General features: G+C 39.5%; 1 protein-coding gene across 6 annotated transcripts in view; it reads left to right on the top strand.

The window, feature by feature from the left end:
• The window catches only part of LOC118281055 (monocarboxylate transporter 12), a 122878-nt gene that overhangs the window by 21011 nt on the left and 75886 nt on the right, over positions 1-25981 (top strand). For 3 of the 6 annotated variants that reach the window (XR_007706350.1, XR_007706351.1, XM_050700936.1), the window contains exons 2-7: positions 342-639; positions 16690-16809; positions 18373-18516; positions 19207-19333; positions 19929-20108; positions 21252-21378. Coding sequence is in view for 4 of the 6 variants with exons in the window: in XM_050700936.1 (XP_050556893.1) it covers positions 492-639; positions 16690-16809; positions 18373-18516; positions 19207-19333; positions 19929-20108; positions 21252-21378 (846 nt within the window). In the remaining 2 variants the exon portion in view is untranslated. Of the gene's footprint in view, positions 1-341; positions 640-2388; positions 2509-16689; positions 16810-18372; positions 18517-19206; positions 19334-19928; positions 20109-21251; positions 21379-25981 lie in introns of those variants that run through there. The other 3 variants (XM_050700938.1, XM_050700937.1, XM_050700939.1) reach the window with 3 other exon arrangements.

A 25981-nucleotide genomic window follows, 5' to 3' on the forward strand; every position in this document is an offset into this window, starting at 1 on the left:
TAAACTGACACATGCGTACTGCCTTCTAAACAGGTTCGCTCAAACTGTTGTGGTTCTTTCCTCAAAAGACCACTACAGAATCAACTTGCACGGTTCTCCGACATCTTTAATTGATTTTGTCTGGACTTTAAAAGAGACTATGACCTCTGAGTTTGTTTCGGCATTTCTTCTCAGAGTAGTGGGATAGGAAATGCCGGCCTCATCTAGCTATTTGAAATATTGACGTGTAAAAGTGTTATTTTATAACCTACTTGCAGAAATAAATATCATTTATCAACCTGTCCTTTCTAAAACAATGTATTTCTCGACTACTAACTAAAACTACGTATCAATTGTTACAGATTCAAGCCAGCCAATGAAACAAGACTGACATCTACATAGTATTATGTAGCAAGCATATACATAACTTAGTATATAACATTCCAATGTATCGAACCTTAATATTATGAGTACTGGCCAAAGTTTTTTAAATTGAACACGTTTACAACAAAATGGCTACTCCAGTTAAGTCGGTGATGGAGGAGAATGAGGGCGATGAAGCGAAGGAGAAGCTTTTAGAAGGGAATCAGGTGTTGGTCGTGCCGGCGGCCGCGCAGAATCAAGATGGCGGTTTGGCAGCTGTCAAGTCTTCGAAGAAAGGTTAGTTTTTTTATTTAAGTTATAGTGTGGGAAAGCCATGCTTCAGCACGAATGGGCCGGTTCGACCGGAATGAAACCACCGAAAACCGACGTGAAACCACGCTTGCGTTGTGTGAGTGAGGTTACCGGAGGCCCAATTCCCCCCTTCCCAATCTTACCAATCCCCGATTCCTCAACAACCTTTAAATTCCTAACTCCTAAAAGGCCAGCAACGCACTTGTAACGCCTCTGGTTTTTCAAGTGTCCATGGGCGGCGGCGATTGCTTACCATCAGGTGATACGTCTGCTCTGAACCACTGATTTAGAAAATACCGACTGGCTTACGTATAAGTCTGCGTTTGCTATCAGACATTGTTTTTATAACAACTTCATACAGATGTTTAGTGTATCACGATTCTATGATTCATACTCACATCTGCATAATAAATAGGTGTTCATACAAACGTGTTACTTACTAGTAAACAGTTACTCATGTATTTGTATTTCTTTTTAACGAAACCATACTTGATTAATTATTATGTTATCGGCTTACTCACGTATTTGTTTGACGAGGAACTCGACTAGTAGCAGCGCGACAATCACCACGTCGTGTGTCGCGGAATGCTGCTCATGAATATGAGCCTCTAGCAACTCTTGAAACGACTCGAGTAATTTAGTATGTCTCACGAAAGTTACTTGAATGTGATCAAGCAAGTATAAAGAGGAGATGACATAATATGGTTATGCACCTTGACACAAAAATATCGTCCCTGCCCAATGCTTTGTCAGTTTTCTGTAAAACCGTGGTATCACTCCGGTCGAGTCGGCCTATTCGTGCCGAAGAATGCCTCTCACAATTTTTTTTTTTATGGAATAAGCCGGTAAAAGAGCAGACGTATCACCTGATGGTAAGCAATAGCCGCCGCCCATGGACACTTGAAACACCAGAAGCGTTATACGTGTGTGGCCGGCTTTTTGGGTGTTAGGAATTTAAGGGTCGTTGAGGAATCGGGTATTAGAGAAATGGGACAGGGGGTAATTGGGCCTCCGGTAACCTCACTCACACAACGCAAGCGTTGTTTCACGTCGGTTTTCTGCTCGGTCGTGGTATCACTCCGGTCGAGCCGGCTCATTCGTGCCGAAGCATGGCTCTCCCACACTTAAAAGAATACGGGGAATACCTGAAATGTACCGATTGCCTACTCTTGTGGTATTTATATACCTATAATAATGTAATGTATTTTATAATAACTTTCTGAGAACTCGCGTGGAATTCCTACACATACTGCGTTTAAAACGAAATTAATTGGAACAAAGGTAGTTTGAGAGATTGGCTGGCGTAAATGTACCAACCAATCAGAGCGCCGAACGCGCTCACGTTTCGATTACTTTAAACGTAAAGCAAATACGTAGTAAGGACACTTTCCTCTCTCCTACGAATGTTATAATTTGCTGTGCCCGACAGGGTCCATAATTGTGACTAAATACTGTATTTTCCAACACCTGATGGGTATAACCTGGGTGTCTTCAAAGCCCGAGTGAATAGGTTGCTTATGGGCAGACGTGCTCCATCGTAGGCCGCATCATCACTTACCATCAGGCGAGATAGCGGCCAAACGTCGGCGTCGACCCATCTAACATAAAAAAAAAACCTATGGATGCAATAAATACTTGAATACTGATGACACTTCAAAAATGTCAATCAAAATCTCAAAAAATGCAGGTAGATAACTTTCCTTTGATAACGTTCAGTCAAAAAGTTAAAATAGGCGGGTAGTTCGTATTTTTTTCTTTTCCACGCTGTCTCGTAAGTTGCGTTCATCGGAGTAGTAGTTTTATTCAGTGATAGTGTTCATAAAATGGTGAAACATCGATATAAAAAACTGAAAGGTAGGAAATATCTATCTTTATATTATATACCGTATGGGGAAACCTCTTATGATTTAATTTAAACCACATATTTGTTATCATCTTGGCTAAGCGAAATAGGTAAAAAGTGCATGATTCTCTTTGAACTAATTTGAGCAAAGAGTTAATTTAATACTTGATTAATTTCATTATTTACTTAATTTAATTTTCGGTTTTCTTTGAAATATTTAGTTGTATATATAAATAAAATATTCCTACTAATATTACAACTGTTAACTTGTAAGATTATTTAGATACCATTGACATACGGTGAAGGAAAACATCGTGAGGAAACCTGGACTTGTATTTTTGAATTATAACTAAGTTTGACATCGCTAATCCGCATTGAGCAAGCGTGGTGATTAATGCTCATTCCTTCTCCGTGTGAGAAGCGGCCTTTGGTCAGCTGTAAGATAGTATATCGTTGATTATGATGAATGTTTATGAGAACTAAAGATGTATCACACTTCACACTAATATTATAAATCAGAAAGTTCATTCTTTTTGGATGTTTGTCCGTCAAGCACGCTGAAACTACTGCACGGATTTTGATGAAATTTGGCGCTGATCGCTTACCATCAGGTGAACCGTCGGCTCATTTGCCCCCCCATTCCATAAACAAGCGATACGCAACTTAATTAAGTGTTTATACCTATGAATCGATATTTATGCCATTTCAGTCGACCTTCGCCTTGACAAAGACGGAATAATTATAACTTATCGATTTGTTATTAACACGTGAGAAATCTTATGAATGTGACACCTGGTTTAGGTGACGGCTTTTTCAATTACAACGCACAATCCCGTTTTTTTCCGTTCCCGTGATAAGAGGGAGTGTCAGACTCTTACTGGCTAAAAACTACTCCGTTCCTACTCCTGCTTTTCGAGCTGGAGCCCCGGTAAACCCCCTTGGTAGACCGCAGCTCACAGAAAACCGACGTGAAACAACGCTTGCGTAGTGTTTCGTTGTGTGAGTGAGGTTACCGGAGGCCCAATTAACCCCCTTCCCAATCTTCCTAATCCCTGATTTTCCAACAACTCTCAAACTAATAACCCCCAAAAGGCCAGCAACGCACTTGTAACGCCTCTGGTGTTTCGGGTGTCCATGGGCGGCGGCAATTGCTTACCATCCGTCTGCTCGTTTACCGGCTTATACCATAAAAAAGGGAACGCGGGCGAAGCTAATGTTCTTCTTTATCGTTCTAGTTTATGTACTTACCTTTGAGACTCATACATAAGTGGTGTAAAGTAGATGCATGGCTGTTCTGTCTACCCCTTCTGGAACTAAAAAGGGCAATGTTATGGCTGTAAATCAATATCTATGTACTTTTACTGATATTTCTTAAATTAGCAGATTTATGAGACTCAAAGATTTTCATATTTCTGGTAGACCAACAAAACGATTGCCAATCTAAATTCAACCTTGGAATGTAGAAAACAGAGTTGATATTTGTGTACAAAAAGCAATGAAGATTTTATCGAATTACCCAGAATATTGAGTTCATAACACTTTAACTAATCGGGCGATAATTTGACAAATAACTGTCTAAACAATTGTTTAACTGGATCATTGAAATATCAACCTTATTTCTTGCGCCATAGCACTCACAATTGAAAACAATACCACTAGACCAGTGAAAATTCAACTCTATACACGTTAAAATAAGGCTGATTATGGAAAAATTGACTTTAGAACGTCATAATTCTCAAAATGGTAAGCCATACCACTAGATCATTGAAAATTCAACTCTATTTTCGTAAAAATAAGGCTGATTATTGAGAAAATTGCCTTCGTCGAATAAATCATGCCTCGTTCACACGAAATTAGCGACTTGCTAATTTCTACTTGACTGTCATAATTTTAAATAAAGTGTCGATTTTCTATAATGATCGAATTCAAGGATTTCACTGTACTATGTAAATAAAAATAGTATATTATGTAAATAAATATTTTTGTGTGCATACAATATTTTCTTTGTAGTCGGACAAAGATGTGTTATGAGTTATGACTTATGACGTCATGCCTGTTTTTTCCAAAATGTAAGTTTCTGTGAATATTTCATCAGCTATGTTATTATTGTGTCGTGTTACTACTTCTCTTCGCGTGGGTTTTTTATGGAAAAGGGGGCAAACGAGCAAAAAAGTGTGCGTGTTCTGCACCCTCACTTGTAAGGGTGTTTTTCGATCAGAGACGTGCTATGTAGCTAGGCTATACGAAGATGTAATAGCTAAGCTGTGAAACTATGTGATTACTGATACTAAGCTATGTAGCTGTGTGAGGAAGCTTGTAGCTGTGCGAGGAAGATACGCAGATCGAGTATGCGATGTATCGATAGTAGGGAAGCCGTCCATAGCATGCATCTTTCTGTATAAAAAAACATAACTTAGCTGAGTCCGTATCCACTAAGTGCTAAGCTATGTGTACCAATGAAAATGAATCAATGGTGGAAGCCAAACGCATCACAGCAACATAGCATAGCAATATCTCATGGTGGCCATCCTGATATTAACATATTCATCACGGAAATGCCGACTACCTGTGGGTTTTGGGTGTCGGCTCAAGGGAGGCGGTGGTTGCTTATCAGCAGGTGACTCCCTCTGCTCGTTTTGAGGCTTATACCTATAAAAAAAACCATATTATGCAACAACGTAGCATGGTGGAATGCACCCATTTGATTCCCTACTTATACATACTACAGGCAATAGTATGATATTATGTTACACATCTGTCAGCATTTTACCCAGTATTGTAAAGTATATGATACGCGGCCCGTTTGTTATTGTTTTGTTTTAATATTACACAATTAATTATACCTAGTAAGTAATTGCTATTTATCATTTGTGTGTGTAAACAGGAAAGTTTTGAGTATTGTGGAAAAATATAGAGGTCGTATTGTAATTGGTACCTATACTTTTATTCGTATCGCCTTTGTATGTATTATTTATTCTCTTTTGAGAGTGAATGAATAATACATGTATATATTAGCTAGCTGGCCCAACAAACTTCGTACCGCCAAAAACATGTTTTTTCTCACCTTTTCTCAACCTTTCCTGGACTGCCACAAATAATTCAAGACCAAAATTTGCGAAATCGGTCCAGCCGGTCTCGAGTTTTAGCGAGATCAACGAACAGCAATTGATTTTTATATATAGAAATAATGTCGTTGGGGCCCGGAGGCTTAAGACGCCAGCTTCTCATGCACTAAGGTGAAGTTCTGAAGTTTAAAATCGCCAAACGCATTGAGCAAGTGTGGTGATTAATGCTTAAACCTTCTTCGTGCGAGACGAGGTCTTTTGTCGGTAGTGGCCACTTATAGGTTGTTGATGGATGCGTTTATGTTTTGATTGTGACCCCATTCTTGTGCAAAATAACAAAAACATACACAAATGTTTAAGTTTTCGACAGTTGACTCTAAAAATATATCAATTATCGACAGTAGACTGTAAAATTAATATTCACGGCCCAAAAAACCAAATACAACTTATATCAGGAACCAAACACAGGTTCCATAGTTCATTGTCCTGCATCAAATGTCTAGACTACCTACCTTCAACTATATGCAGCTAGCGTTATGTACCTACTGTCTAGACCGACTAGGTGTTCCAATACATATAGGTACTCATTTCGTCTGAACTTCGCATTAAGGGACATATTATTATTTGACTGCGGTGAATCAGAACTGTTATGCCACATTCGACCTTATTGCTAATGAATATTTGTCTAAGCGAAACACTTTCAGACTGTATTATTTAGAAACAGTTTTAAGATACATACAAAGGCAAAAATGTACTTGGAAAAAGAAAAAGACTAGGGGAGACGACTATCCGTCGAAGACAATAAATGGTCCGTAAAAAAATAAACTTAAGTATATGACTAGCCTCGATAAAATCTGGAAAGACCGTAATATTCGCCGAGTAACTAAGATGCGTTTGGTTCGTACGTTGGTCTTCTCTATCTTCCTGTACAGACTTGGTGTATCAGGAAAAAGGACTGCAAAAAGATCCATGCCTTTGAAATGTGGTGCTGGAGAAAGCTGCTACGCATTCCTTGGACAGCTATGAGAACCAATGTCTCCAGCTCGAAGAGCTGAAGGTTACCAGGCGCCTGCTGACTACGACCAGGAAAGGATGTTTCTTTGGGCACATAATGCGATCTCATTGCCAGCCTGGAGAAACTCATCATTCTCGGACAAATGGAGGGGAAGCGCGCTAGTGAAGAGCGCCAGCTAGATCTGTGGACCAACTCAAGGAGGTGACTGGAGGCCGGATACAAGCGGTAATATTTGCAGAAACCGAGTGGAGAAGATTGACATACAGTCACGATCCTCAGCATTGAGGGAACGACCAGAAAGAAGAAGTATATCAAAATAGGCAACTGATTTCAATAAAGCAAAAGCCACTATTTTTAAGAGTGAAAGAAAAATCAGAGTGTCCACATGTAAAAAGTCAATAGTAATATTGATTGCACAATTGACGCGGTGTCTAGGCAACTGGCTGCTTTGCAACGTGTTCGCGGGTTCGATTCCCGCACGGAACAACTCTTTATGTGATCCACAGATTGTTGTTACGGGTCTGGGTGTCATGTGTATGTGAACTTGTATGTTTGTGAACGACCCCACCTATAAAAAGTCAATAGTTACAGTGGTCCTTAACAGAACTGAAGTGAAATGAAGTCATTAGATGATTTCCCCCCCTCTTTAACAAATAAGCAACTACTTAACCAATCAACAGAATTAAGATATTTATTGATGATAATATAATTGCTGCCCTTCCTCCAAGCCTTGTACTTCGCACGCAACGCTATTAAACAGTATGCTATGCATTGTTATTTGCCCACACGCAGGCTGCAAGTATAGGTTGTGTTCTTAGATTTCATTGGAACAAAATGTGCTTGTGCGCAGTGCGATGTGCGATCGGAATTGTGATAATTGTGAGTATTCATTCTCTATCCTTTAATTTTCCGGAGCTGCGGACTACCTAGCGGGCTTACCGGGGCTCCGGCTCGAAAATCAGGAGTAGGAACGGGGTGGTTTTTAGTCAGTAAGAGTCTGACACTCTCTCTCGCCTCGCCCAAGGGGAATGAAGTGATTGGATGTTTTTTCCCCTTTAAAAAAATCCCTTAATTTTCTTTCTTTAAAATTGTGCCACATGTAAATTCTTCCAGTAGTTTTTACGTGACAAACTTACGTCCATATACATTATCCTTAGTGGATTCCTACGTGAACATCATAGTAGCTTGATGCATATAATCCCAGATTGATCGGTTTAATTTGACAAAGTTTCATACAAACTTTCATCCCCTATTTTATACCCTTGGGGGTAGAATTGATCAAAATCCTTTCTTAGCGGATGCCTACGTCATAACATCTACCTGCATGCGAAATTTCAGCCCGTCCAGTGGTTTGGGCTGTGAGTTGATAGATCACTATGTCAGTCAGTCAGTCAGTCTGACTTTATAGTTAGTTATACTTATTAACAAAACCACATTACCTTGCAACGCGCAATATTACAGCTGTTTGTTGTCCGTCAATCGCCTATAAATCGAAAAAAAAATGCATTAATATTAATATGCAATTATTTTGTTGCTTTATCTGATTACATTGTAAACGACTGCACGGTTCACGCTGTGGTTGGGCACGTGTTACGACTTACATTAACACAGCATTGTTTGAGTAATCTACAAATTATTATTGTTCCTAGTCTGTGTGTGATGTGTATGTGAACTTACGTATTTGTGAAACGTAGCCGCGACACAGGATCCGGAGCTGCGGACACACACATTAAAGGTGCTTTCAGATATGTGCTATGCCACGTTGCCGTGGATGCGTTAGGCTTGCACCAATCATATTCATTACATGTGTAATGAATAGCTTAGCACTGATGGAAACGGACTCAACTACATATGATATGTTTTATACATGCGTGCTATGGATGTGTGCTATGCCTGCTAAGGACATATACTATGGATGGTTCCCCTCTTCAGAAAATGACATATTAAAATGTGGACAATTAGCAACGTGATTGTAGTATGGGACTGCTAGATGGAAAATAGAGAGGGGCGTGGTTTGTAACGTCCCGCGCTCCCTGTAAAGTGTCACGCATTATGTTAAAGGGAAATCCAGTTATGACATTTCTTTGTATTTGCTTCATGCTCAATACCGTAAAGAAAGTTTAAAAAAATATTTACCAAAAAAGGCATAGCAACAAGGAATCTTCCGTGCATGACACAGATTTGTATGAAACAAAACAGACATAAAAACTTGGTGGCTGTTATCTGTAACAACAACAGCTGTGCGTTGTGAGTCATAAGTCAACGATCGGGCATATACAATGAGATGGAGGTTTTAAGAACAACTTGACGTAATAAATTGGTCTATCAAAGGAAAAAAATATAAAATATTTCTTTTTTATTACTTTCGAGAAACATACTAAATTAATTATTATGTTATCGGCTTACTCACGTAACTGTTTGTTGAGGAACTCGACTAGTTTCAAGCCATGCTAGAGGCTCATATTATTCATGAGCAGCATTCCGCGACACACGACGCGGCGATTGTCGCGCTGCTATGTCAAACAGTTACGTGAGTAAGCCGATAACATTTTTTTTTTTTGCGAAATGTCCACCACTATGTATTATTGTTGATGTTTATGACTTTGTGTGTACGTTTCTTACTCAATCACGTCAAAACGGTTGAAGGAAATTTGGAACAGGAGTTTTTTTTTTAAACGTTGCCCCACAGTAGGATTTTCTCCTGTGTCGTGGGTGCGTTTACAAACATACAAGTTCACATACACATGACACCCAGACCCGCAACAACAATTTGTGGATCACACAAAGTGTTGCTCCGTGCGGGAACCGAAGTTGCTACACGTTGCGTGGAAGCCGGTTGCCCAGCCACCGCGCCAACCGTGCAGTCAAATGTCCGGAATAACACATAGGCTGCTTTTTATCCCACGGGAACGTGGGCAGAAGCTAGTGTGTTAAAAAAGTTACGGGAAAACATTCTTACGCGTTTAAAAATTCAGTTGAATTCAGCAATGTAAACAGTAATTTTCAGTTAAACAGTTTGTTAGTACAGTACTCTAAACAGTGGCAGAAATCTGAAAGCGATTCAGTTAATTAAATGCTGGCTAAAAATAATGGTAATTTTGTATCTGGAGTTATACGGGAGAGTGTTACGTCGAGCTGTGTGCGTATTAAAAACTGCTTCATTATTTTTTGTCTTTAAGTCATGTCCCTTAGTATGAGTTTACTTTACGTTTCAAATTTATCGAAGCGGGAGCGGGATTGGTTGGTTTATTAGAGACGGCCAATCAGAGCGAACGAAAGCACTTTTGTTTGGATTATTTTATATGTAAAGCAAACTCATACTGAGGGTACTGTCCTGACACTCTCCCGCCTCACCCAAAGCGGTAGAAGTCATTGAATGACAAAATAAAGTCATCAGAAGCTTTATATCCACTGTCGGCAGTCCATAAGTTCACCACTCCTGATCCTTGAGTCTTGCGTCCAATTTACATTTTCATCGTCACCATCCATAAACTGCGACAGTTCACCATCAGTTCGTATTCGTATTATTTGGTTTATTCGAACCGGTCAATCACTCGTTTCGATTACTTTAAACGTAACGTAAAGCAAACTCGTACTAATGGTGCATTTTTTTTGTGAGCGGAAAATCATCCAATGACTTCTCCCGCCTTGGGCAAGGCGAGTGGGAGTGTCAGACTCTTACTGACTAAAAACCACCCCGTTCCTACTCCTGCTTTCCGAGTCTGAGCCCCGGTAAACCCGCTAGGTAGTCCGCCGCTGTACTAATGATACTGGAATGATTTAAAAAATTGCATAGCAGAACGGGTGAAACCGCGCGACAGTAGCTAGTATATTACACTCTGCCGTCACAACAAGGCTTTATTACAAAAGCGATAAAATTGATAATCTATTAATTTGACAGCTTGGGGTATCTTCACTACTGCCCTTGGCATTAACTACCGATATTTGTGACAATCATCCATGCCCCATTTCAGTGTCACGGATCATTAATATCGTTGTATTATTTCATCTGTTAACTGCTCATAAACTGTTTATTGCTGTTTCTATTTATACTGTTATGTTATGTATAAATGATTTAATATATGACACGCTTAAATATGTACCCACAAATCTCTAAATAATCTCTTCAGTTTTCTTTGGTTCTATACTATACTAGCAAAACCGGCGAACTCCGTTTCGTTACCAAAGATTTTTCAAGCTGTTCTGCTTTTCTCTTGATTTTTTCTTGAATTTTCTTATATGCTATAAACCTCACGGAGCCCGAGACCTTTCCAACTAATGCAAAACCGTGAAAATCAGGTCGTGCGTTCTGGAGTTATAGCGTCAGGAAGGAAAGTCCAACTTATTTTAATATTATATGGTGGTCAGGCATGCACGTGTGGTAGACGCAATAGAGTAGTTTTCCAAGTACAGCTACATATATCACTCTCCAAAAATTTGTCAGCACAACTGTATCGGTGGCTGGACAACTGGCTGTCGTATAATCGGATCCGATTTCCGCATTGAGCAACACTGCGTGATCCACAAATTGATGCTTTGATTAGTAATAGGTTGGTTTATTCAAGCCGGCCAATCTGAGTGCCGAACGCGCTCTCGTTTCGATTACTTTAAGCGTAAAGCAAACTCGTACTAAGGGTATAGGTCCGAGCTGCGGATTACCTAGCGGGTTTACCGGGGCTCCGGCTTGAAGAGCAGGAGTAGGAACGGGGTGGTTTTTAGTCAGTAAGAGTCTGACACTGAGTGAGTGAGTGAAAGGCATTGGATGTTTTGCCCTCCTTAAAAAAAAGGGTACATGTCCCACTTAACCAAGTTTCACTGTAATAATATTCATAAGATTTTCTTGAAGTAAATAAAGTGTTTAATATAAGAGCGTAGTTTCTGTACCGTCGCGTGTTACAGTCTAATATGTTTGGAGGTCAGATCGTACATTGTGATAATGTTTCGGAGGTAGAATGTGTAGCCGAACATACGGGCCAGTGCGGCATCGCTAGTCAAGACTAGTAACCGCGCGGGCAGGAATTATATTGTGAATCTCATTGAAAAAGAGTAACCTATGGAGTTTCTTGTTCGTTCTTCTCCATAGGAATCTACACTTTGGAACGAGCTAATAGAGCAACTAGAGGACTGATCGACAGACAGACGTTCAAAAGTCCTGGTCTATTTGAAATAAAAAAATTTGACTTTGACTTTGACTTTGCAGCATTTGCAAAACTATTGGAGACTTCCTATACAGGGTGTAAGCGGAACGCTCCCGAAAAACGCCACAAATTGTTTATGTTTTTATAATTTTAATCGTTTTTGTGTTTGTATTATTCATGCTATATTAAAATTCAGCATTAGATTACAACTATTATTACTTAAAATAAACATTGAATTCATTTTTTCTTTTTTAAATAATACACGTTTTTTACCATGGATAAAAGAAAGAGACTGGATTGGCCTTGTGGGCGGGCCACGCGTGCCGAGGGTGCGAGCCGGCGTACTGCGCGCTGTCATAACGCTCAAATGTTCATACTTACCGGCTAGCAATCGCTGTCATGTTTTGACAGCGTACGTATCTCCGCAAAAATATTATATTATGCCGTCTTGCGCTATTATAACGTGTCGGAAAAGAAACCAGGTGTGTAGCATAGCACGAGAAGGAATTTCTTTTCACCGGTAAGTCCAAAAACATAAAAATACGTGTGATATTTGTAATTATAACATTAGTATTATGAAATTTATAGACAAAAACGATATAATCGCAAGCAGACTAATAGTAATACATTGCTTGCGATAGATGAGTACAATCTTGCACTACGTGAGCAATCGCGCAATGTATGACGTCCATTGCGAGAGTCCCGAGTACCGAAACAAAAGCTCATTTCCACAAAATCTATGACATCTATAGTGTTGGGCAAATTTGTAATCAATGTCGATTGTTACTATGATACAGTCTATTATAATCAATAGCACACTTTATAATTTAAATAATAAGTATTATTTATTACGACTAATTAGTAATATAGATTTTGAGTGAGTTTTATGTTTTTATTTTTTTATAGAATGTGACATATGATTTATTTTAATATTATGTTTTAGGTTTCCAACAGATCCAGGTGTAACAAAATTGTGGATTGACACAACTGGTAGAATTAATTTTTTTTTTTTTCAAGTTCCACCACACAGATTAGAAACTGCGTATATTTTTATCTCCACCATATTTATACAGACATTGGTCTTAAAAACTAAGCTTATATAATAATTAATAGTATAATAAATTATGTAGCAAGTTACACGACCAGGTTTAAAACATTTGAAATGACAAGTGGTGGGATTCAGGAACCCAAACTAGGAAAACCTGTACTATGGGCTCCTGGATTCCTACTAAATGTAGCATATTTCGTTCGCAACATTTCGATGTTGATAATTACATAATAACAAAGTCAGGGAAAAGAAACTTAAAATTAGGCGTTTATCCGCACAATATCGCAATGTGTAATTCAGTAAGTAAACTGATTTTATTTTAGAAAATTTTAAATTAGTCTCTTTAAATCAGTTTTTTTGTCTAAAAATGGCTATATTTAAAATATCATCTTTCGTAAATTTAAAAAATGAAATAATATAACCATGTTATTTCAATGTGTTCTGTACTTTATACAGATTATTGTAAATGTGAGAGCCCTGTAATTAGCTAAATTAGACTAGTAGAATGCATTTGTGTCAGCTTAGAGTTGTCATGCTCACTCAAATGTCTCACTGGCGGTGGCACGGGCATTGGATCGTTCGATTCCCTGCAACATGGTTGAGTTGGACGGTGCTGGTGTACGTGTCATGTTGGTGAACGAGCGCTGTCAACTGGGACTGGTCAGCTCCAGACTGTATTAATTTTGTTGTTCTTAAGGTTTTTTTTCTATCGCTTTGACTGAATATTAGTTTTACATTGTTCTCACATAGTTCAAGCAATCGATGCAAAGAAAAGCAATGTTATCAAGAATTGTATTGTGAATCTATTTGAAAAAGATCGAACGAACAGATCTTCGATCTTCTCCATAGGAATCTACACTTTGGAACGAGCAAATAGCTTCACTAGAGGGCTGACCGACAGACAGACGTTATTAATATTATTATATTTGCTTTGACGTTCAAAAGTGCCCATGATTTATTTATTTTTTACTGATTTTTAACTTATTGAGTAATAAAATTGGTTTTAAAATTCAGTTATGTATTTTTTATTTATTTTACTTTTATTACTTGGTTTCTATTTCGCATGAATACAATTTCACAATATTCAACAATACTTGTAAAACAAAAACAAGATTACTTAAATTTTATCGATATCAACAATCGACCTTTGTCTCGCCCTAGCATACATGAGTTTTTTTGCGTGTTAGAGTGTACGTCAAATGCAGTCATTGCGTTTGTGTGACAACCAATAGCAAATTCGAGATTTAAATGTGTGTTATTTATTTGTGGGGGTAATCCGCTCAGACATTGGTCTCTTGCTTGTAGTGAAATTAAAGGGTGGGAGAAACGGCGACACGCGTTCTGATACAAATCAGGAACTATTTCATTTCTACTCTCTTTATATGTTCTGTGTTTTTTACCATCACCTGTTTGCGACGTTTGGGAGCGTTCCGCTTACACCCTGTATAGTGCCGATTTAGAAATAATAGGGTAGATGACTAGTTTTTCTTTTAATGTCCTTTTTGTAGATTATTTTAAAACATTACACACGTATTTTTTTTCTTACAGAAACAAATACTTTGGAAGATATATCGATTTCAAATGTCGCGTGACGTCACTTCTATATCGTAGAAATTAATCGTAAACTTTGATTCGTTTTATCAAAGTATTGTTATATTTTATGTTAAAATAAAAGAATACGTGTCTAATATTTTACCTCCGGAGCTGCGGACTACCCAGCGGGTTTACCGGGGCTCCGGTTCGAAAAGCAGGAATAGGAACGGGGTGGTTTTTAGTCAGTAAGAATCTGACACTCCCTCTCGCCTCGCCCTAGACGAGAGAAGTCATTGGATGATTTTCCCCCCTCAAAAAAAAAAAAAACCCTTAGTAAAAAAAAAACCAACGAACTCGGCTCGAACGAATGTCTACCCGTATATCACGTCTCCAGTTCCAAAATTGGCAGCTGGCCAGTCTGTGGGCGCAACCGTCTATAAATACTATATTTTTAACTTGCTCTTAATAATGGTGTGCTTCGGTTATCTTTATGGGATTACCGGACCATGCCATGCCCTTCTTACTTACATACTGTTACTTATGACTTAATTTAAACCACGTTTTTGTTATCATCTTGGCTGACAACATACGAAAAATGAGGGAAAAAGGCCCAGTAGTTAAGCCAAAAAGTGCATTATTCTTTATGAGTAAATTTGAAAACTACCAATTTTTTTTTGAGCGGTGAAAATCGTCCTATGACTTCTCCCGCCTTGGGCGAGGCGAGAGGGAGTGTCACACTCTTACTGACTTAAAACCACCCCGTTCCTTCTCCTGTTTTTCGAGCCGGAGCCCCGGTAAACCCGCTAGGTAGTCCGCAGCTCCGGAGAACACTACCAATACGGCATTATAACAGTAGCGCCGCATGTCCGTGACATTCCTAGACAACATATCTGGTGGAAAAGCACCCATAGAATGTATACCTAAGAGGTTCTTGGTGAAGTGGTGGCAGTGCGGATTTTAAAAACAAATCTCTTATGGCAAGCAGCAGGCTCTATTATCTTTTATACCTTTATGTTAGTTCTTTACACTCTCACAGCTACATAGCTTAATATCAGTGGAAACGGTCACATCGTTTCACAGCTTAGCTATTACATCTTCGTAGCATAGCACACTTTTTCTTCTCCTCTTATAACATCTTCTGATTTGTTTCGTTGCGGGATCCAAGACAGTCATTCATTTCCCTGGGACGCGCCGGACTTCAGTGTTCCGGTGTTTCCATGGTTGTATCTACTGTAGATCCTGGTGCACAGGAGTTGCAGCGGTATGGGAGGTTGTGGCGGGCTTGTCCCATTAAAAAAAAGCACATCTCTTGTGGAAAAGAATCCTGAAGCGTCCTTGTTTCTTCGTATTTATGGAATCAGACTCTTTAGGAATGTTAATGGATACCTAACGTCACCCCATTTGAATGCCCTAGACTGGAGCTAGATTAATAATATGGAAAACTAGTGCCAAGAAAATAGAATGGGAAATATACCAATACCTAACTCGCTTTAGGTCATTAGGTCAGACCACGCTTTTGCCAAAATAAGAATAGGGAATGCTTTTTCTTGAATAGATCTATGATGGTGACGTAAGCGAATGATTTAGCAAGATTTCTTTGTTTAGCTTGAATCGTTTTAGTTAGAATAGAAATCCCCTATTTCTATTCTTTGCCATGAGACGTGCTATTTAACTATGGTACGAAGACGTGAACGTACGTGACCGAGAGGAATGCGCATATCTATTGTAGGGAAGCCATTCATAGCACGCATGTTTCCATATAAAAACAGCTTAGCGGAGTCTCCGCGTCTGCACCAGTGCTAAGCTATGTGTGTACTAATGAATATGATTGGTAGAAGCCAAACGCTATTTGAATTATTTAGACACCATTAACAGACACGGTGTATGGAACTGAACTTACCTTGTTTTGCACTGTATTGTCGCTCTTGTCCAAAGTTATGTTTATACACATAGATCTCTCTTTACATTTTTCATAAAAAATAATGTGAAAGGTTTGTTTGTTTGGATGCTTGCCCATCAATCACGCTGAAACTACTGGACAGATTTTGATGATATTTAGTATACAGACAGGTTATCACCTGACTTGGGTACTAGGATACGTTTGGCTGGCGCTGGTGAAAACTAGTGACTTGGGTGAAAGGATACTTTTCATTGGCGATATCTGGTGAAAACTAGTGACTGCACGGTTGGTGTGGTGGCTGGGCAATTAACTGCCCTGCAACGTGTATCAGGTTCGATTCCCGCACGGAACAAATCTTTGTGTGATCTTGAGATTATTGTTCCGGGTCTGGAGCGTTTATGTGTATGTGAACTTGTATGTTTGTAAACGCATACGACACAGGATGTGGGGCACGTTTTTTAGTAAAAAATAAAATATGTCTCGTTGTCCACAGTGAAGTTACCGGAGGACTCGAACGCGGTATGCGGCGGCCGGTTCACGATCGGCCCGGCGCCGGAACGCGACTGGGAGATGGTGCCGCCTGACGGAAAGTGGGGATGGTGCGTTCTCGTAGGTAATCTGCCAGACCATGGCCATTCAAACTCCGTTGAGATGCTGGGGGAGGGGAAACTTCACTTTTTATGGCTAACCAGGGGCCTTTTTTTGAGGGGCGAAAATCATCCAATGGCTTCTCCCGCTTTGGGCAAGGCGAGAGGGAGTGTCAGACTCTTACTGACTAAAAACCACCCCGTTCCTTCTCCTGCTTTTCGAGCCGGAGCCCCGGTAAACCCGCTAGGTAGTCCGCAGCTCCGGATCAGAAACCAGGGGCCTTAGTCTGCTATTACAATTGCAAGAGGGATGGAGCTATACAACCTACATAGCTCCGTCCCTGTTGCACTGCTCAATGATAGACCATTCTGACACAATTGTAATAGCAGACTAAGGCCCCAGTAGGTGGATCACCTGATGGTAAGCAATCGGCGCCACCCATGGACACTCGCAACACCAGAGACGTTTCAAGGGCAATCCTTATCGTTAAGGGATTTCTGGATTAGTGACTCGGTTATTTGAAGATTAGGGATTTGAGGGTTGGGAGTTGGACCCACCTGACGGAAAGTGGGGATGGTGCGTTCTCGTAGGTAATCTGCCAGACCATGGCCATTCAAACTCCGTTGAGATGCTGGGGGAAGGGAAACTAAATGTAAACGAGTAGTCAGATCACCTGATGGTAAGCAAGCGGTGTCGCAACTCCAGAGGAGTTACAAGTGCGATGCTTACCTTTTAGGGATTTCAGGATTCGTGATTCGATTATTTGGGGATTAGGAATTTGAGGATTGAGAGTTGGACCCACCTGATGGGTAGTGGGGTTAGTGCGTTAGTAATTTGCCAGACCATAACTGAAATAGGACGGCAAATACTCATTTGCTAACAAGTCAAGTCTACTCAGACGGATCACCTGATGGTAAACAATCGGTGTCGACTATGGACACTCGCAACACCAGAGGGTTACAAGAGCCAGTACCAGTTTCCCCGAGTCCCTGGTCATTCGTGCTGAATTACACATTTAGAGAACAGAGAGTAAAGTTCCCTAAGAAAAGGAGGATCCTCCGACCAGGCGAGGTGATCGTGCCTGGCGGGCTTTCTGCCCAACTGTTGTTCGTTGGGATTTTCTATCCGTGTTAATTCGCATGTAAACTTCGTATGTGCGATGCAGGATATTTGTGACGTCATCCATTGATTTGCTCGTCGATAGTCTATGTGCGACTTCTATCATCTGTCACTTGTCAGATTGTCGCCACACACACATAAAATACCCCATATTTATTAAAATTCTCATTTAGAATTATCAACAAGCATTCTAGATTGAATATGATAAATAGAAGCATAGTTTTTCGGTTGAAAGAGGGGGAATTTTTAAATAGGTTTGTACCTATTTTTTATGCGGCCGATTGTGATTTTTGCGCGGTTTCATTAAAGGTGGCCCAGTGGTTTAAAACGCCCGCTGCTTATGTATGAGAGTGCGGGTCCGAAACCTACCAAACCAATGTGACTTTTTTTTCGATTTATATGTACTTTCTAAGATTAGGCTGATGATGTGATTCTATAATATAATTTACCCCTAATATGCCTTCCACAGGTGCAACGCTAGTGAACATCTTAATCCCTGGTACGATCAAATCGTTCGGAGTACTTCTGGTGGAGTTCAATGATGTGTTCCAGTCCAGCGCCTCTGCATCATCAGGCATCGTGGCGCTGTGTTACTTCTTGTACAGCAGTTTGGGTGAGTTGGTTGTATTTTCACTTATAAAAAATGTATAAGTGATAGGATACTTTTTAACCCGCGGGGCGCGAGCGTTTATTTTCTTTTACTTTCAAGTGTCGTTTTTGATGTACTTCAAACAAAACATTTGATTTAATTATTATGTTATCGGTTTCCTTACGTAACTGTTTGACGAAGAACTCGACTAGTTTCAAGCCATGCTAGAGGCTCATATTCATGAGCAGCATCCCGCGACACCGACCCGGCGATTTACTGCGTTAGCAGTAGCAGCGCGACAATCGTCATATATCCTCGTCAAACAGTTACGTCAGTAAGCCGATAACATAATAATTAATATAGTATGTCTCATGAAAGTTATTGCAACGTCATGCCTTTTATCCCCGAAGAAGTAGACAGAAGTGCACATTACGGCACGTAATGCCGCAATACAATGTACACCCACTTTTCACAATTTGTGTTATAAGTCTCATGTAATAGAGGGTGAGCCTTTTGCCATATACTGGGCACAATTCCAGACTCCGTGCTACTACTGAGAAATTTTTGAAAAACCGAAAAAAAAATATTTGATATTTGTTTTTGACACATTGAACGCCGTGGTGGTCACCGGTGACCGACGTTAGCGGAGGATTTGCCTTCAACAGTTTTCTATTGGCAGTCAAAGACGTAATATTTTTCTATGTGTGTTTCCAGGACCTCTATCATCGATATTATCAGTGAAATGGTCGTATCGCACGGTGACGCTGATAGGCGGCAGTTTCGCAGCGTTTGGAATGATATTCAGTAGCTGTGCGTTCTCTATTACTTATTTATACTTCAGGTAACTATATTTTTGCTTTGTTTTTTTATGGTATAAGCTGGTAAACGAGCTGACGGATCACCTGATGGTTAACAATCGCCGCCGCCCATGGACACTCGAAACAACAGAGGTGTTACAAGTGCGTTGCCGGCCTTTTGGGGGTTAGAGATTTAAGGGTTGATGGGAAATCGGGGATTGGGAAGGGGAGATATAGGGTAGTCGGTAACCTCAGCGACATAATGCAAGCGTTGTTTCACGTCGGTTTCCTGCTCGACCATGGTATCGCTCGAACCGATCCATTCGTACTAAAGAATGGCTCTCCTACACTTAATCGTTTATGAAAAATGTTATTTAAATTGTTTATACCTAAAATCAAAGTGTGAAAAAGACTATGCTGAAAACCTAATCAAAATCCTTTCAGCCAAACGCGAGATAATCACGCATAAACATACATTTTGGTCAAAATAAGAACCTTCCTCCTTTTTTTATTGTAAACGAGCAGACGTATCACCTGATGGTAAGCAAACGCCGCCGCCCATAAACACCAGAAACACCAGAGAATTGAAACTCCTTTTTTAAGTCAGTTAAACATATAATTTCCTCCCTTCCATTTCAGTTTCGGTGCCATGGTGGGCACGGGCGCTGGGTTAGCCTTCCCCCCTACAGTGTACATAGTGACGTCATACTTCGTGCGCCTAAGGGGGCTGGCCAACGGTATATGCATGTCGGGCAGCGCATTCGGCAGTATCATCCTACCGCCCGTGCTTAGGTACCTGCTTGAGGAGTATGGGTATAAGTAAGTATATTTCACTACTAGCTACTTCCGCGCAGTTTCACCCGCTCTGCTTGGCTCCTATTGGTCATAGCGTGATGTTTTATAGCCTATAGCCTTCCTCGATAAATGCACTATTCAACATAAAAAGAATTATTCAAATCGGACCAGTAGTCTCGGAGATTAGCGCGTTCAAACAAACAAACTCTTCAGCTTTATAATATTAGTATAGATTATAGTCAATCACTCAGTTGTGCAGTCTCTTTTGTGCCTTAAGGCTTAAGTCATTCTGTCTCCTGCATTAAATTCACCGAGGGAAGTGGAAACTATCGTTTTCTTTTTCTTCTCCTCTTTTTTTTGAGCGGGGAAAATCATCCGATGACTTCTCTCGCCTTGGACGAGGCGAGACGGAGTGTCAGACTCTTACTGACTAAAAACCACAGCGTTCCTATTCCGGCTTTTCGAACCAGAGCCACGGTAAACCCGCTAGGTAGTCCGTAGCTCCGGATCTGGCAGCCCTAATGGGCCTCATCTGTGGTGGACTGATGGATGTAATTTTAATATACTATTTAATCAATCACTAGTTACTACCGCGGTTTCACCTGGTGCTGTTACCGTGACCTATGAACGCTTGCAACACTTGGGGCATTACAACTTGAGATAAGCCGGTAACGAGCAGACGGATCACCTGATGGTAAGCGATCGGCGCCGTCTATAGCCGCCCATGACGTCAGAAATTACAAGTACGTTGCGTAGATACGCATTTTAGGGATTGACGACGAGGGGAGGGATGGAACGTCTTATAATCATCACACAAGGATGTACTTGTTTCATGATATGAGGCTGTTTTATATGCTTTAGGCCGGCAAACGAGCAGACGGATCACCTGATGATAAGCAATCGCCGCCGCCTATGGACACCCGAAACACCAGAGGCGTTGCAAATGCGTTACCGGCCTTTTGGGGTTAGGATTTTGAGGATTGTTAGAAATCAGGCATTGGGAAGAATGGGGATCTAGGTAATTGGGCCCCCGGTAACCCCCTACACAACACAAGCGTTGTTTCACGTCAGTTTTCTGCTCGGACCGTGGCATCACTCCGGGCGAAAGCATGGCTCTCCCACGTGATAAAAATCTTTAACTCAAACTATCTATTCTACTTTTTTCAGAGGAGCAGTTCTAATACTGGGCGGTATTATGCTCAATGTGTGGGCAGCTGCGTTGCTGTTCCAACCAGTGGAAGAGCACATGGTTCGGAAGTACAAGGAGCCTGAAGAGGATGAAGACGGTCCACAGGTTAGTAGATTACGCTTTATAGTGAGTTGGTTACACTTTGAGTGAGTTGGTTACACTTTGAGTGAGTTGGTTTCACTTGTGAGTGAGTTGGTTTCACTTTGAGTGAGTTGGTTACACTTTTATAGTGAGTTGGTTACAGTTTATACTGAGTTGGTTTGAGTTATGAATAAGTTGGTTAAAGTTTGATACTGAATTAGTTATAGAGGGAATGCAATCTTTTATAGAACAGTTTATCCTAGTATTTGTATTTTGATCATTATTATTTAACGGGATTCTTATAGTAAATCCTTTGAAATTGCCCTTAACGCTCATATTACTATCGAGATTAGTTCTGCAAAGGACTGGATTGCATTCTTTCTTATAGTAAAGTAAATTTGCACTTTGAATGAGTTTACACTCTGATTAGTTTGGTGGTTCTACGATTGCGATACATCAGTTCAGTTTGTTACACACTGATGAGTGAGTTGGTTATGCTTTTGAAAAAATATTGAATGAGTTGGTTACTTGGGATGAGTGAGTGTGCTTTGAAAAATAAAATGGTTATTAAATGAAGTGTGGTATTACAATTTTGACACTTTTGGTTACATTTTAGACATAAATGGTTATTACACATTTTGGCAAAGTTAGGTTATACTTATTAAAAGTTAATTTGTTTTTGTTTCTTTTTTATTGTTTTTTTTTTTACTAGTGTTGAGTACTAGGGCTAACTTTGCCAATATTGTTTTTTTTTGGGTTACAGGAAATCATTTGTTTAAATAATATATTTCATGCGTTTTGACCCTATTCAAGAACAATAGGGGCGCTTTTGGTTTCATTTCGCAACGGTTTAAGGAAAATTCAAAAACATTATTTCACAACATTTGTGTGTGTTTCAAATAATAATTCATGTTTTTTTTAAATCGTGATATTCTTTTTATAGTATTTTTTTTTACAAATTATTAATGTTTTAAGTCCGCAATGTTTTGTATAATGATAAAATAAAGCTTAAGAAAAGACTTATACAATTACATGTGCGACTACCGAGCATGGCAACCGGTACCCTTAGTACGAGTTTGCTTTACGTTTAAAGTAATCGAAACGAGAGAACGTTCGGCGCTCTAATTGGCCGGCTCAAATAAACCAACCAATCAGAGCGCCGAACGCGCTCTCGTTTATTTTTGTAATAAGCCGGTAAACGAGTAGACGGATCACCTGATGGTAAGCAATCGCTGCCGCCCAATGGACACTCGTGGTGGTTAGTAAATTTAGGATTGTTTGGGAATCGGGGCTAGGACGGGGGTTTAATTGGGCCTCCGGTAACCTCACTCACACAACGCAAGCGTTGTTTCACGTCGGTTTACTGCTCGGCCGTGGTATCACTTCGGTCGAGCCGGCCCAGCAGTGCCGAAGCATGGCTCTCCCACTCTCGTTTCGATTACTTTAAACGTAAAGCAAACTTGTACTAAGGGTACAGTCCTTTTGGTAGTTCGATGCCTTGGTTGAGTCTAATTGATTGTATATTTGAAAAAAATATATATAATACGGACATTTTCTATTTAAAATTAACGTAATTACCGTATAACTAGTAATTACCGTACCTCATACAGTAAGAATCAATTTATACTAGCGCAGAGTCGAAGCGCATCGAAGCGTCTATCCAAGACTGCACATAACAAATTCAACCTTAACTCCACAGCGTAAGGGTCAATTTATACTAGCGCAGACTCGAAGCGATGTTCGCGCGAAATCCGACTAATGCGCACGCCTTTTTAAAATCTCAGAAGTAATATGTGCGTTACGCTGTGGAGTTAAGGTTGAATTTGTTTTGTTCAGTTTTGGAAAGACGCATCGATGCGTTTCGACTCTGCGCTAGTATAAATAAATAAATAAACCCTAAAGGGGTGAAGTAGATGAGGTATAATATAACATATCTCACATTTTTTAATCATCTCGTGCAACAAGCACACCCCTGCTTACCCCCTTTGAGAGGGGGGGGGGGGTTATAAAGTGTGTTTTTGAAAATGAAACTTTATTATTCATCATGGTGAACATCGCAACGTTACAGTAAGCAAATTCATTTTTATTCTGTGTTCCTATATGTATTGAAAATGGTTTAAAAAAAAAAGAATAAATGTAATGTCTTTTCAGGCACTGGGTTTTTGGTAAAGAAAATGAAATTGGAATTTGTTTAATAGATTTTCGATCTTATTCTTTTAGTAGTAAGGTTGGAAAGTGATTAATGTTGTTTTTTTGATCGATTTCTGTTTTTTCATGTTCCATGAATTATCGTACTTTATCTACAGTTTTTGAAATCTCTTACGCGATGCGTTCGGTTGTTGCGTTCTATTTTATGGGTCCCGATGTGGCTTGAAACTAGTCGAGCACCATTCAACAGATGTTTGAATAAATGGTGAATATTATTCTAATATTTTTATACAATGTTGTCAGTTATTGTAAAGTAATTAGAAAGTACAGTTTTTCTGAACCCGTGCCTGTAAAGACTTATGTTTATTCTATGTTTTTATATGTATATAATTATTAAGGTGGTCATAGTTTCACAACTTACGCATAGGTGGCGCTGCTTATGATTTAGGGGCTCTGGGCGTTTACTCTTGAAACCAATCTCAATATCAATGCAATAAAATCTCAATAATTATTCAATGTCAAAACTATACAACCCCAATCGTAGCTGTTACAATAGCATTCAGAGTACGGAATATAAAGCCAAACTCAATACCATTTAGTTCATTCAATATCCACGCAATACGGATGCAATGGGCGCTAGTGTTGCAACTCTAGAGTACGTTCATAATATCAAAGTCAAAGTCAAAGTATTTATTTGTGATGTCGATCGATTAGAATTGGTTTCAAGAGTAAGGTCCCTGGTGTTAAAATAGGGTGATTAGAGATTCTAACGTTAAAGGGATTTTAATATTGAATTATTTTTATTAAAACGGCCCCATACTAATATTAAGTCCTTTATCATGGGTGCGTTTACAAACACAAACATATAATTTTACATCACTCAACAATTTGTGGATCACACAATGAGTTGTCCTCCGTGCGGGAATCCCTCACAGAAAACCGACGTGAAACAACTTGCGTTGTTTCAAGTTAAACAAACGGTGAAGGAAATCATCGTGAGAAAACCTGGGCTTATAATTTCTAATTAGGCCGGCATCCACGTTTTCACATTGAGCCAGCCTGGTGATTAATGGCCAAACCTTCTCCGTGTAAGAAGAGGCCGTTGGTCCCTTATAGGTTATTTATTGATGTGAATTCTATATTAAATCCCTTAACTATCTCTCTTCTCTGGTATAAACGATAACATCTCTTACTTTCTTTCTTTCTTCTCCTAACTAGCTAACTTGCTGGCTATTTCTTTGGTTAAATTAAATCATAACTTAGTACTTAAGTTACATTATAAGTTATGCATGGAATGAATACGAAATAACTATTAAAAGGGGTGTAGGTACATTTAAGTAAAAACTAAATACTTTAACAGTATTTAAAATTTATTGGAAACAGAACATAAAACAACGTATTTGTAACGCGCATTCGCGTTCAAAGTTCAAATCTGAATAGCCGTTATATCTCTTAGCGGGGGAAAATGTACACATCTGTCACATTTGACAGCTGACAGCGTCAATATGACAGCTGACAGCGTCAATATGACAGCTGACAGCATCAATATGACAGCTGACAGTGTCAACATGTCAGCGAGTGCTACCGATGACAGAGGTTAAACTAGTGACGTCCTTTTAGTCGATTTTACAAGCTTTTGGTCGTGTCGAGTGGGTCTTATTCTGAACAGAGAGCGCTACTGCCCGGTCTCTGTCAAATATGTAGTCTCTTAGTCGGCTTTTACTACATCCGCGGAAAGATTAGGGGTGCTACAAATGTCTTCTACTCATATAATGTTGTAGAAACTATGACCTTGAAATATTTGTGCGTAGAAATGTATGTCTGTCCGTCCCATAGATGCTTTTTCAATAGATGTTTTATATGTACTAAAACTGTTATGTTTATACTGTGTATTCACCGCTTAATTTCAAGCTTTTGCGATTAATTTAAAAAAATATAACTTAAAAGTAGAATAGATAATATAAACAGGGGGCCTACTCTAATTCAACGAAAAACGAAGTTTCTTCCGAAACTTCGCAGATTTCGTACTACAATTCCATTTATTGCGAACTTTCGTGAACAAAATGAAGATAAATAAATAGGTTTTGATATGAAATTAAAAATAAAACGTTATTTCAAGTAATTTTATTAGTAAATCAATAAAACCTACGGCCGAAGATTAAACGAAACTTCGCATTCGAGAACCAGAGTAGCCCTACAGTTTTCAGAAATTATTAATAACTAGCTTCTGCTAGCGCTTGGCCCACGTTCCCGTGGGATAATAAGATCGTATCACCCGAGTCGGTTCATACCCTGTCTGTATAAGACGGGTTATTATATAAGACTAAATTTAATTAAAATCCGTTTAGTAGTTTCAGCGTGGTTGTTAGACAAACATCCAAACAAAAAAAACTTTCACATTTATTTTATGTGATAGCATAGATTTTTTAACTATACCTGGTATATGAGTCGTATATATGGATTAACCTATGGTCGTACC

The sequence above is a fragment of the Spodoptera frugiperda genome, chromosome 19, assembly GCF_023101765.2.
Source record: "Spodoptera frugiperda isolate SF20-4 chromosome 19, AGI-APGP_CSIRO_Sfru_2.0, whole genome shotgun sequence".
Classification (NCBI taxonomy): Eukaryota; Metazoa; Arthropoda; class Insecta; order Lepidoptera; family Noctuidae; genus Spodoptera; species Spodoptera frugiperda.